This window comes from Nannospalax galili, unplaced genomic scaffold (assembly GCF_000622305.1).
Source record: "Nannospalax galili isolate Female #2095 unplaced genomic scaffold, S.galili_v1.0 scaffold1430, whole genome shotgun sequence".
Classification (NCBI taxonomy): Eukaryota; Metazoa; Chordata; class Mammalia; order Rodentia; family Spalacidae; genus Nannospalax; species Nannospalax galili.
In genome coordinates, this window is record NW_008329126.1 from 201,627 (window position 1) to 216,190 (window position 14,564).

Consider the following 14,564-nt stretch of genomic DNA (forward strand, 5'->3'; position numbering starts at 1 on the left):
TATTTATTTAGTCTTTTTGAAACAGGGCCTCCCTGTAGCCCCAGCTGGCCTGGAACTCACTGTGTAGACCAGGCTGGCCTCAAACTCACAGAGATCCACCTGCTTCTGTCTCCCCCTGCCCCCCATACACATACAAATTAAATAATATTTGGGTGTGGTGCACCAGGAGTGCTGAGATTAAAGGTGTGTGCCACCATGCCCAACTATTATTTAATTTTTATGTGATGAGTGTTTTGCCTACATGTATGTAAGAGTACTTGTATTGTGCAATGCCCAGAGAGGACAGAAGAGGGCATCAGTACTGGAGTCACAGGCAGTTGTTAGCCTCCATGTGGGTGCTGGGATTTGAACCCAGGTCCTCTGCAAGAGCAGCTAATGCCCCTAACTGCTGAGCCATCTCTCCAGCCCCCTCCACACTTCTTTTTATTGTTTGAGATTTTCTCACCATGTCATTTAGGCTATCCTTGAACACTTGATCCTTCTGCTTCTGTCTCTAGAGCGTTAAGATTATAGGTGCATGCCACCACACCTGGCTTAGAGACTGTTTTAACTTTACTCCTTTTTGTTCTCGTTGAACAAACTCAACATCAGGTTATTTTCTAAATTTCTTCTAACTTTGCAGTTAAATAATTCATATACCAGATATGGTGATACTTTAGTAATCCCAGCTCTTAAGATGGAGAGGCAGGAGAATTGCCAGTTCCAGGCAATATAGTCTGGCAATTCTCCTGTATTGCCAGGCAATATAGACTGGCAGGAAAATTGCCAGTTCCAGGCCAACCTGGGCTCATAGGGGACCAGGAAGATGGTTCAGTTGGTTAAGTGCTTGCCTTGTAAATAAATCCAGATTCAGATACCCAGCAACCAGCTAAAAACTCATGCATTGAGGGGCTGGAGAGATGGCTCAGCAATTAAGAACACTGGTTGTTCTTGCAGAAGACCCAGGTTCAAATCCCAGCACCCACATGGCAGCTAACAACTGTCTGTAACTCCAGTCCCAGGGGATCCAACAGTCTCTTCTGACCTCCACGGGCATTGCATGACACAGGTGCACTTACCTACATGCAGGCAATAAAATATAAAAAATAATAAAATAAAATACTCGTGCATTGAGGTGCATACCTATAATCTCAGCACTGGGGAAGCAAAAATAGGAAGATCCAGCCAGCCTAGTTACTTAGTGAGCTCCAGGTTCAGTAAGAAACTGTGTCACAGAAAATAAGGTGGAGGGGCTGGAGATATGACTCAGTGTAAGAGCACTGGTTGTTCTTGCAGAAGACCCAGGTTTGAATCCCAGCACCAACATGGCAACTAACAACTGCCCGTAGCTCCAGTTCCAGGGGATCTGATGCCCTGTTTTGTCCGCCATGGGTAGTGCACAACAGGTGCACTTACACACATACAGGCAATATACTCATACACATAAAATAAAAATTAATGAAAAAATATAAGGTGGAGAAGTTATTCAATCTCTGGCCTTCAGATGCCCACAACTTTCATGTGTGTGTGTGTGTGTGTGTGTGTGTGTGTGTTTCATGTTTTGTTTTGTTTTAAAGCAGGATCTCTACTGGTGAGATGCTTAACAGGTTAAGGTACTTGCCACTAAGCCTGACCTCTTAAGTTCAATCCCTGATACCCACACAGTGGTAGGAGAGAACACAAGCTGTCCTCTGACCTCCACATATACACTATTACATGTACCTCCCCCGTACAAAATAAGTAAAATAAATATTTAAAAAAACAAGACCTCGGGCTGGAGAGATGGCTCATTGGTTATTAAGAGCATTGACTGCTCTTGCAAAGGACCCGAGTTTGATTCCCAGAACCTACAACTGTTCTTAACTCCAGTTCCAGGGGAATCTGACACCTTCTTCTGACCTCCACAGGAATTTCATGATACTGGTGCACTTACATACATACAGACAATACAGTTGTATACATACAATAAAAATGTAAATAAAAAGGTCTCAGGGCAAATGGTGGGATGGATATGACCATTGTATACGTGTATGGAATTCTCAAAGAATAAATTTAATTTTTTTTTCTTTGTTTATCTTTTTGAGACTGTCTCCCTGTAGCCCCAGCTGGTCTGGAACTTACTATATAGACCAGGCTGGCCTTGAACTCTGCTTCCCAAGTGCTGGAATTAAAGGCTTGCATGACCATGCCCAACTAATAAATTTTAAATATTATTTAAAAACAAAAACAGGGTCTTACTATGTATATATACCAGACTACTCAGTCTTTGCTCAGCCTCCCTAGTGCTGAGATTATAGGTGTGCACAATCATGCCCAGCATAAAGACATACTTTGTGGGGCTGGAGAGATGGCTCGGTGGTTAAGAACACTGGTTGTTCTTGCAGAAGACCTGGGTTCGAATCCCAGCACCCACATGGCCGCTAACAACCATCCCTAACTCCAGTGCCAGGAGCTCCGGCAGCCTCTTCTGTCCTCTGAGGGCATTGCATGACATGGGTGCACTTACCTACATGCAGGCAATACACACATACACATAAAATAAAAATAATAAATAAAATATGGAAAAAAAATTTTTTTAAAAGACATACTTTGCAAACTTAATTCTGGGACTTTTGTTTTTGTTTTAGACGTGGTCTAAAACAACTCTTAATCTCTGCCTTCACCCTTTAAGTGTTGAACTTTTAGTGTCTAGCATGAGATACCAACAAAATGATAAAAAAGAGTACTTGCCGTTTCTGGGTTCCAGATGGGCAAGAATGATCATGCTTGCTAAAGACACTCCATGAAAAACTTATTACCTTAAACATTCAAAAGACCTAAATTAAAAAAAAAATTTGGTACCAATTAGCTGACTAAAAAATTATAAAATCACCGCATTGGGAAGCCATTGTGTAGTGACACATTCCTGTAATACCACTACATGGAAGACTGAGGTAGGAGGGTTCCTAGTTTGAGGCAAGCCTCTGCTATTAAGTCCCTGTCTCAAAAAATGCAGAAAACTTTAATCCCAGCACTCGGGAGGCAGAGGCAGGTGGATCTCTGTATAGTAAGTTCCAGGCCAGCTGGGGCTACAGGGAAACTGTCTCAAAAAAAACAAAACACATACACACACATACACAGAGAAAAAGGGGCCTGGAGAGATGGCTCAGTGGTTAAGAGCACTGGCTGTTCTTGCAGAGAAGCCAGGTTCAAATCCTGGCACCCAGTAACAGCTAACAACCATCCCTATAGCTCCAGTTCCAGGGGATTCAGCACTGTCTTCAGTCCTCCAGGGGCACTGCATAACATGGTTGAACTTACATATATGCAGGCATAACACTCATACACATAAAATTTTTAAACTTTTTTTTTGTTTGGGGTTTGTTTGTTGTTATTTTATTGGTTTTGTTTTGTTTTGTTTGTCTTTGTCTTTTTGAGACAGAGTCTCCCTGTAGCCCCAGCTGGCCTTGAACTCACTATGAAGACCAGCCTGGACTTGAATTCCCAGAGATTCACCTGCCTCTGCCTTCCAAGTGCTGGGAGTAAAGGTGTGTGCCACCACACCTGACAGAATTTTTAAATATTTAAAAAAAAAAAACAGAAAATAGAAGTACTGAATTGAATGCAAATAATTGGTCTACAGCTTATTGTTATAGCTGGGCTTCTGTTTCATACTGTTTGTTTCAGTTCCCACAGAAAAGGGAGCCACAGGTCTGAGCAACCTGGGAAACACATGCTTCATGAACTCAAGCATCCAGTGTGTTAGTAACACACAACCACTGACGCAGTATTTTATCTCAGGGAGACATCTTTATGAACTCAACAGGTAATCTTTCTTGAACCATTGGCAATTTAACCTATAGCTTTGATCTAAATCCAGTATCACCTCAATGTCTTTAACTTGAGGGAGAAAAATCTTACCTTCATTACCTTATTGAGTATGAAATAAAAGGCTAAGGAATATATCTCTTGATAGTCATTTCTGTGCCCATGTGATTGTGAATTGTGGAAAGTCTTTGGTAACAAATTTTCCTCTTAAACTTCTAGAACAAATCCCATTGGTATGAAAGGGCATATGGCTAAATGCTATGGTGATTTGGTGCAAGAACTTTGGAGTGGAACTCAGAAGAATGTTGCCCCATTAAAGCTTCGGGTAAGCAGACAAAAATGATATGAAAATATATAATTCCTAAACAGTCCTTTTATAATTTTTTAAATTTTTTTAAATTTATTATTTTTATTTAATGTGTATCCGTGTATTGCCTGCATGTAGGTAAGTGCACCCATGTCGTACACTCGGAGGTCAGAAGAGGCTGTCGGATCCCCTGGCACTGGAGTTACAGACGGTTGTTAGCTGCCATGTGGGTGCTAGAGTTGAACCCGGGACTTCTGCAAGAACAACCAGTGTTCTTAACCACTGAGCCGTCTCTCCAGCCCCTCTTTTATAATTTTTATTGCATGTTTTCTCTAGTTAGCTTTTTAAAAATTTATTTATTTATTTTGGGGCTAGAGAGATGGCTCAGTGGTTAAGAACACTGGCTGCTCTTGCAGAGGACCCTGGTTCGAATCCTAGCATCCACATGGTAGCTAACAATCATCCATACTCCAGTTCTAGGGGATCTGACATCTTCTGACCTCCACAGGCATTGCACAATACAGGTACACTTTCATACAAGCAGGCAATCCATTCATACATGTAAAATAAAAATAGTAAAAGTTTTAAAAATTAAATAAATGTATATATTTTTTGAAGTAACTCATGACTTTATTGTCTCCATCACAGAATCGGCTTAGAACTGGATCACTTGGCCCTTTCTCTTCTTATCCACCTCCCAGTTCAAAATGTTTGCACCTCTTAATAGCCAGCATTCCGTTAGATGTGCATTTGGGCTCCACACACTCAAGCCTCAATACAACCTTCTTTGTAGTTTTAGCCTTTTTTGCAGAAAATAGGCTTTGTCTGCCCACCATAGCCACTCTGCTTCCTGTCATAATGCCACTTTCCCTGGGCATGCAGGGACTCTTTGCCCTTCTTATACTGTGTCACTTTGTGGGGCTGGTGCTTGCCACATTTCTTGCAGAAAGTTCGGCAAGTTTTAGGAAAGTTCACCATGTTTGTGGGAGGGCTAGCAGCACAGAAAGAAAGAAATGTTTTATTTCTTTTTTTTTTTTTTTTTTTTGACCTTTTGAGACAGGATCTCCCCTGTAGCCTCAGCTGGACTGGAACTTGCTTTGTAGACCAGGCTGGCCTTGAACTCACAGAGATCTGCCTACCTCTGCCTTCCAAGTGCTGAGATGGCTTGTGCCCCACACCTGCCCATTTATGATTTTTATGTGTATGAGTATATTGCCTGTATGTATGTAAGTACATCTGTGTTGTACAATGCCCAAGGATGTCAGATCCCCTGGAACTGGAGTTATGGACAGTTGTTAACCTCCATGTAGGTGCTAGGACCAAAACCAGGTCCTCTTCAAGAACAGCAGTGCTCTTAATTACCGAATCATCTCTCCAGCCCCTCTATTAGCTTTTTAAATCCATGTTTTCAGATCTTTCACTAACATAACCCAGATATGCAATCTTTTATTTGTTCAAGTAAATATAAAATACTGCTGTGTTTGTAGTGACTAGGAAAAGACTAAAGACATAGTCTCTATCTGGAATGTTGTTCATTTTATGAATTTATCACGTCTTTCTTGTATGAGTAAACCTTTTAGTGCTTCTTCACTACTCCCAGTATTCTAACTAAAAGGTGGAACTCAGAGTCTAATTAATTGTGCCTGATACATTTTCAGCATTAGTAAGATAATTAGATCCATCTGTACAATTAAAAATAACAGTGTAAGCTGGGCGTGGTGCCCATAGTCCCAGCACTTGGGAGGCAGAGGCAGGCAGATCTCTGTGAGTTCAAGGCCAGCCTGGTCTACATAGGGAGTTCCAGGACAGCTGGGGCTACAGGGAGACCCTGCTTCAAAAAGACAAAAAATAAAAAATAAAATAACAGTGTAAAAAAGCCGGGCATGGTGGCGCACGCCTTGTAGTCCCAGCATTTTGGGAGGCAGAGGCAAGTGGATCTCTGTGAGTTCAAGGCCAGCCTGGTGTACATAGTGAGTTCCAGGTGAGCTGGGGCTACAGGAAGACCCTATTTCAAAAAGACAAAAAAAAAAAAAAGTAACAGTGTAAAAGATTTTAATGTATACAAGTTTTATATTGGGGCAAATTTTATATTGGCTCACCAGTTAAGAGCACTGACTGCTCTTGCAGAGGATCCAGGTTTGATTCCCACAGTGGCTAACAACTGTTTGTAACTCCAGTTCTAGGGGATCCAACACTCTCTTCTGACCTCTTAGGGCATTGAATGACGGGTGCACTTACATACGTGTAGGCAATACACTCATACACATAAAATAAAAATAAATCAGTCAAAAAAGTTCTTTTAATCTGTATGACTAAAAAACTTGTTTATTGGGCCTGGAGAGATGGCTCAGCGGTTAAGAACACTGACTGTTCTTGCAGAAGACCTGGGTTCAAATCTCAGCACCCACATGGCAGCTAACAACTGTCCGTAACTCCAGTTCCAGGAGATCCGACAGCCTCTTCTGTCCTCCACAGGCATTGCACAACACGGGTGCACTTACTTACATGCAGGCAATACACACATACACATAAAATAAAAATAATAAATAAAAATTTTTTTTTGGTCTTTTTGAGACAGGGTCTCCCTATAAGCCCCAGCTGTCCTAGAACTCACTATGTAGACCAGGCTGGCCCTGAACTCACAGAGATCCACCTGCCTCTGCCTCCCAGTGCTGGGATTAAAGGCATGCACCACCATGCTAGCCAAATTTTTTTTTTAACTTGTTTGCTTTCATGATAGTGAACTGGAACACAATATTGGACAAAATGCTTTTCATTTTTTTGGCCACTTGAGAATAAAGTTAAGAAGATTAAATGATTACCCAACATCTATTTGGAATAGAAAAAGATTAAATAGTCTTCTGTTTACTTTCTTATGGTGTTTATGATTGAATTATGGAGCATGCTCTTTCCAAATTTTATGGGGAAAATATCAATGACTGTTACTCCTCATTTTTATAGTGGACCATAGCAAAATATGCTCCCAGGTTTAATGGGTTCCAGCAACAAGACTCTCAAGAACTCTTGGCATTTCTCTTGGATGGTCTTCATGAAGATCTCAACCGAGTCCACGAGAAGCCATATGTGGAACTCAAGGACAGTGATGGCCGACCCGATTGGGAAGTAGCTGCAGAGGTTTGTTAGTTTTGAGTTTCCTTTAGAATTTATAAATACCATCTGGGGGCAGGGGGGACAGTATATGTGTGCACAAGTTTGTAGAGGCAGACATTGATGTCTGGTATCTTCCTTAATCGTTCTACCGTATTTTTTTGAGGCAGTATCTCCTACTAAGTTTACTGATTTTGCAAACTTGACTAGCCAACAGTCTCTAGGAATCCTTTTATCTCCATCTCCCCAGCACTGGGATTACAGGCGTGTACCACTGCCTCTGGGGTTTTTACATTGCTGCCAGAGATCTGAACTCAAGTCCTTGTACTTTCATGGCACCCATTTTATTAACTGAGCCATCTCCCCAGCACCAGGTTTTGAGTTTTTTACATAAGCAATAAATAAAATGTTTTAAATACATGTGGTAAAATGCAAGCAAGAATGTTCTGTGATTAGAATTTTACAATGAAAACAGTTTAGATTTCTGTGCTTAGTTCTTTTACAGTAATAAAATACCATAACAAAAGCACTTTAGTAAAAATAGAAAAATACTGTTATTTCAAATTATAAGCTTTATGGAACAAGATACAAGAATAATTGGACTGGGTGTGGTGGTACATGCCTTTAATCCCAGCACTTGGAAGGCAGACGCAGGTGGATCTTTGTGAGGTCAAGGCCAGCCTGGTCTACATACTGAGTTCCAGGCCAGCTGAGACTACAAGGTAACCCTGTGTCAAAAAAATAAAACAAAACAAAAGATAAAAGAGTAATTATCCAGCAGAATTTATACAGTTCCCATAATTGCTAAAGTAATATATATAAACTGACTGATATACATGCTTTATCTGCTTTTTAATTGATAAAGAACTCTAATACTTGCCATTGTTTCCACAGTAAGAACACATGAAAAGTAGGTACCACTTGAATTTCTCTATTAATTTTTCAGTGGTGCTAGGGCATGAATGCAGGGCCTCATGTATATTAGGCAAGCATTCTTTCTAGTAAGTTATACCTCCAGCCCATAATTTATTATTTTATAGACTACTCAGAATTACATTCTATTGGATTGCAAATTTTGTCTATTTGCAGTAAGGTGATGCATTTTAAATTACATGTCTGGATTACAGATTTGCAGACAGAAAACTTTTATATTTTAAATGAAAATTAAGAATTGTATTCTTGAATTTAAATCCATATATACTTAATCAGCATTTTTAGATTTGTGTTGAAATGCTTATCTTTTGAAATTTGAAGGTAAAATTTTGTACTTCTTTTCCTTGCCAGGCCTGGGACAACCATCTGAGGAGAAATAGATCAATTGTTGTAGACTTGTTTCATGGGCAGCTAAGATCCCAAGTCAAATGCAAGACATGTGGGCATATAAGTGTCCGATTTGATCCTTTCAATTTTTTGTCTTTGCCACTACCAATGGACAGTTATATGCATTTAGAAATAACAGGTAGGTTACAAAATTCTGAAAATGGACTCAGCTTTCTTCTACCTTATTTAGGCAGCCTGAATTTATAGTTGTTTGTAATGAGTTCTCATAATTATTGGTAGTCAGCATGTTATAATCTAGCAATCCATAATCAGGCATGATTTTAGGTTTCAAAGATTTGGAACATGGGCACGTTTTTTGCTCACCAGTGCTTTTTTTAAATTCCAGACATGCCAGAAATGCTTTGAAATACTTGTAAAGCCATTCACACTTGTATATCAGAAGAACATTTTTAAAAAGTTGATTTCATTTAATATTCTTTTTATGTGTATGAGTGTGTTGTGTGCATGTATGTAAGTGTATCTATGTTGTACACTGTCCACGGAAGTCAGAAGAGGGTGTCAGATTCCCCTGGAACTGGAGTTATGGATAGTTGTTAGCTGCCATGTTGGTGCTCAGATTCAAAGCCAGGTCCTCTGGAAGAGCAACCAATGCTCTTGACCACTGAGCCATCTCTCCAGCCCCTCAATATTATTCTTAAGTTCTGTTTTGGCATTTACATATAAAATAAGACTCTATTGCCAGGCATCGTGGTACATGCCTTTAATCCCAGCACTTGGGAAGCAGAGTCAGGCAGATCTTTGTGAGTTCAAGGCCAACCTGATCTACATAGCAAGTTTCAGGCCAGTTGGGGCTACAGGGAGACCCTGTCTCAAAAATAAACAAACAAAAAAAGACTCTAAGCTAAAATATTTGCTACTTGTAATTTAGATATATCTGTTTACAGTGTGTAAAAAATTTTTCATTGTTACCTGCATTTTGCTGATAAAACGTCTTTCTCTTTACTAGTAATTAAGTTAGATGGTACTACCCCCATACGATATGGACTCAGACTGAACATGGATGAAAAGTACACAGGTTTGAAAAAGCAGCTGAGTGATCTCTGTGCACTAAAATCAGAACAAATCCTTCTTGCAGAAGTGCATAGTTCCAACATAAAGGTAATATTAACTTCTCTTTCTAGTAAACCTCTTGATTCCATCCACTAAAAATAGGTTTCTCAATGGTTATCAATTGTGTTAAGTGACCAAGGGAGATATTAAAACATAACAAAAACAGAGGCCTTGGAGATGGTTCAGTGGGTAAAGATACTGCCAAGCCTGACAACCTAGGTTCAATTCCCAGCACCCACATAGTGGACGGATTGTTGTCCACTGACCTCCATACATGAGTTGTAGCACACATATGTGTTGACATGTAACATACACATCAAAAACAGAACCAAAATATATATGTGTATCATTTTCTAACCAAGAAATTTGAAAAGATTGTCTACCAGAATAAAGGAGTAATAGATTATGGTGGCAGTTCTAGAGAAGTACATACAGCTACACATAGGACAAGCTTTTGCTATGTTACTGTAATGTAAGTTCCCAATCAGGGAATTCTTCAACTAGAATTCTTCTAGGTTACTTTCTATATTTATGGATAAATATTTATGAACATACAGGTCAACCCTTGCATCAAAAGGTTCTGTTTTAGTCTCTGAATCAACCACAGATGAAAAATATTCAGAAAATTAAATACTGCATCTAAACAACATGTCTAGATTTTGTTCCTTGTCATTTTTCCCGAAACAATACAATCTAACATCTATTTGCATAGCATTTACATTGTAACATGTATTATAAGTAAAGTGATTTAAGTATATTGGAAGATATGCTTAGGTATGTGCAAATACTATTCCATTTTATATCAAGGATTTGCATCGACAGATTTTTTTTTTTTATTTCTGTGGAGTCCTGGAACTAATCATGTAAAGATAACAAGGGCTGAACTATATTTTTTACTTTTCAAAATGCTAAAAAAAATTAGAGAATTTAAAAAAATATGACCTTCTGCCTCCCAAGTGCTGGGATTGAAGGCGTGTACCACCACACCCAACTTCACTGACATTTTTTATATTAAATGTGAAGAGATCTCTCTGAGGGTTTGCCATTTAGATGGTGAAAACAAAAGGCAAAGTGTTCAATCATCCATAACATACTTCCTTCCTGTGGACAGAGATAAGTGTTTTCTTTGGCAGAGAGGTGAATTTCCAGTTATTTTATCCAAAATTCATCTTTAGTTAGTCAGGAAAGATTATTTGTTCTGCTTCTGGGAGTGGTGGCTGATCTCTCTCAGTTTGAGGCCAGCCTGATCTACATAGAAAGTTCCAGGCCAGCAAGGGCTACATAGTGAGACTCTGTGTCAAAAAAAAACCAAAAAAAATAAAAACTGTTGGAAATTCCCAAGGCATTCTCCTTAAATACATCACAAAGATAATTTTTCCATTTTTATCTTTCTTATCTCGCTTTTTTTTTTTTTTTTTCTATAGAACTTCCCTCAGGACAATCAAAAAGTTCGACTTTCAGTGAGTGGATTTTTGTGTGCATTTGAAATTCCCATTCCTGCTTCTCCAGTTTCAGCTTGTAGTCCAGTACAAACAGGTAAGGTAGAACTAGAGTTCTTTCTCATTCTCTTACCTTTAACCATTGGTCTAGGGCTAGCAAAATGGCTCAGCCTGTAAAGGCAGTTACAGCCAAGCCAGACAACCTGAATTCATTCTTGGGGCCTACATGGAACCTGCAAGGTAGAAAGCAAAAACTGACTCCTGCAAGTTGTCCTCTGACTCCACATGCATGCTGTGGTATGTACATACACACACACACTTAAATGTAATAAACATTGGTCTAGGAGTTATAATCTTTTTTATATCTGTTGTGCTCCAAAGAATTTTTGAACCCAGAGGAAATCTTTGGAGATTTTTGCAACAATTCTAATAATCATTTGACTCAGATATTTCTTTTTACTGATGAAGAGTCTAAAATTCAGAGACACTAAGTAAAAAGGCTGGATAGGTAGATATTAGTTTATATACATACCATTGACATTCACATCTCTCTTAAACCTTTTTTTTTGTAATGGTAAGATGGCAGCAGATGGTATAAGAGAAACACACTACCAGAAAACATAAACAATAAATTTAGCTAAGTAGGAATTTGTCTATTCAATTATTGAATGTGATTTAATATAACTCAGTAAGTCGTTTTGGCCATTCGTATGCTTTGTCTTTTTTTATGGTGCTAGAAGTCAAACCCAAGGTCTTGGGCATGCTAGACAAGTGCTGTACTTCTTGGTAGTCTCTCACACTGCTCTTCCTAGGGAGATGCTACACAAACATCTACTTACTCTGGAAAGGGAGCCCACAACAGACCAAAGAAATGATGTACTCAAGTCCAACTTGGTGAACCAATGAGTTTTTATTGGGGTTACTAACAGGAGTATGGGTGGGGGATTACTTAAGGAGTAGGGATGATTCAGAAAAGCAGGTGCATCACTGAAAACCAAAAACTGGTGAGGACTCAGGAAAGCTACATCCCTGGATGTTACAAGCAGCTGGACAGTATGACAAATCTTGCCTCTCTGAAGCTCAGCTGTTCAATCTTCTCCCCTAGCAGTTATTTACTGCTTCTTTAAAGCTGAACAGGGGCCTTTAGGAATCTTGAAAGTTGGGGCTAGAGAGATGGCTCAGCGGTTAAGAACACTGGTTGTTCTTCCAGAAGACCCGTGTTCAAATTGTAGCACCCACATGGCAGCTAACAATTGTTCATAACTCCAGTCCCAGGGCATCTGACAGCCTCTTCTGACCTCCGCAGGCATTGCATGACACGGGTGCACTTACCTGCATGCAGGCAATACACGCATACACATAAAATAAAAATAGTAAATAAAATGTAAAAAAAAGAATCTTGCAAGTTAACCGGAGAATTGGCTCACCCTAAAGGCTCACAACTAAAACAAAACAAGAATCTTGCAAGTTTCCACTTTCCCAGACATGCTGTCTTTTTATTTACCTCCCAAATCTCATGAGCCTCCCTCTCCCTCCTAGAGGGAATATTTCAGTTCAGAGGAAACTGCTATACAGCATAGTTTTTGAGATAGCGTTATGCTATGTAGCTCAGGTTTACCCAATCGCACTGTGTAGTACAGGCTATCCCCAAACTCTCTATCCTCCTGTCTTTGCCTCCCAAGTGCTGAGATTACAAGTGTGCACCATCATACCTAGCAATTCTTCATTGCACAGCTTATAATTAGGTTAATTCTCTACTCTAAAGGACTTTGTAGGAAATGAGACTCTTCTCATTGGCATGTAACAAACAGGTAGTACTGATGGTGAGTTACTGGATGATTTAACATTCTCTATTTAGAAGATCACTGTCTAGTGGAACTGTACAGTGATGGAAATTATCGTTTTTGTCCTCCAGTATAGTATTCATCATTTACTCATTTACTGAGCACTTGAAATGTGGCTGTTGAAACTAGGGAATGCATTTTTTTTTTTAATTTAAAAAGCAACATCTGGCTAAAGGCCAGATTGGATAGAGTATTATGAGAGGAATGAATTTTAGAGGAGAGGAAAGAGAAAATGAATGGTAGAAATGTTTGAGTACCTCATGATATTCATGTGGATTTCTGCAAAAATTCTACTTAGCAGTTACCACAGTTTTTCCTTTGCCATTTAGTTATAAGCATGAGTTATAAAAGTAAATTCTAAATCTACAGTCTCCCAATAGATGTAGAATTGTTATTTGTTCAATGATTTTTTTTTCCCCCTGTCCTGAGTTAAAAGAATCAATGATGTCAGTGTTCAAGGTCCTCAGAGGAAAAGGGTAAGAGTTACGATATTGTACACATCTTTGAATTTATAGATTGCTCCTCTTCTCCATCTACAAATGGACTTTTTACCCTGACTACCAATGGAGACCTGCCTCGACCATTATTCATCCCCAATGGAATGCCAAACACGGTTGTGCCATGTGGAACTGAGAAGAACTTGACAAATGGAACAGCGAATGATCATATGTCACCTCTTTCTGATGACCCCTTTACAGGCTACATCATTGCAGTCCACCGAAAAATGGTTAGTTAATGCTAGGCAACTTTCTGTTGCCTTGGCACTGTCATTTGTGAAATGCAGCCATTTTCTGTCTTTGCAACCATCTTCATTAAACATTTCTAGGGCTGGAGAGATAGCTCAGCAGTTAAGAGCACTGGCTACTCTTGCAGAGGACCTGGGTTTGATTCCCAGCACCCACATGGTGACTAACAGCCATCTGTAACTCCACTTCCAGGGGATCCAACACCCTCTTTTGACCTCCAAGGGGATTGCACGACATGGGTATGCTTACATACATGCAGGCAGTACACTCAATAATAAATAATAATTTTTTTTTAATTCTCATTTTATCTGGGCGTGGTGGTACACACCTTTAATCTCAGCACTCGGGAGGAAGAGACAGGCAGATCTCTGTGAGTTCAAGGCCACCCTCATCTACATACTGAGTTCCAGGCCAGTTGGGGCTACAGGGAGACCCTATCTCAAAAAGACCAAAAAAATAAATAAATAAAATCCGCCATTTGTTATACATGCTTATGTAAGTGTTTAGAGGTAGGCCTTAGTACCACATGATGGCCAGTATATCAAATAACATTCCTTACCTATATGTTAATAGGCAGAAGAATTCTAGGTATGGTCAGGCATGGCTGGTAATCCCAGCACTGGAGAGGCTAAGGCAGGAAGATTGTGAGTTAGAAGCCAGCCTGGGCTACATAACAAGTTCCAGGCTAACCTGGACTACATAGTAAGACCTTCACCTCTTTTTATTTTGGGGGGGGGGTTCTTTTTGAGATAGGGTCTCCTTGTAGACCCAGCTGGCCTGGAACCTAACATGTAGACCAGGCTAGCCTTGAACTCACAGAGATCCGCCTCCCTCTGCCTCCTGAGTGCTGGGACTAAAGGCATGTACCACTACGCCCGGCCTTTTTAGGTTCTTGTCTGTCTTGCTTACACCTGTTCCGTAACTGCAGTTCCCAATACACAGA

General features: G+C 39.8%; 1 protein-coding gene and 1 pseudogene across 3 annotated transcripts in view; one reads left to right on the plus strand and one right to left on the minus strand.

The window, feature by feature from the left end:
* Usp32 (ubiquitin specific peptidase 32) overlaps positions 1-14,564 on the plus strand; it is a 217,704-nt gene that overhangs the window by 168,274 nt on the left and 34,866 nt on the right. For all 3 annotated transcript variants that reach the window (XM_029562419.1, XM_029562426.1, XM_008831098.3), the window contains exons 20-26: positions 3,646-3,784; positions 4,006-4,111; positions 7,055-7,228; positions 8,486-8,660; positions 9,489-9,640; positions 11,017-11,128; positions 13,391-13,602. In XM_029562419.1, the coding sequence (XP_029418279.1) occupies positions 3,646-3,784; positions 4,006-4,111; positions 7,055-7,228; positions 8,486-8,660; positions 9,489-9,640; positions 11,017-11,128; positions 13,391-13,602 (1,070 nt within the window). The remainder of the gene's footprint in view (positions 1-3,645; positions 3,785-4,005; positions 4,112-7,054; positions 7,229-8,485; positions 8,661-9,488; positions 9,641-11,016; positions 11,129-13,390; positions 13,603-14,564) is intronic.
* LOC108490712 lies at positions 4,749-5,071 on the minus strand (annotated as a pseudogene).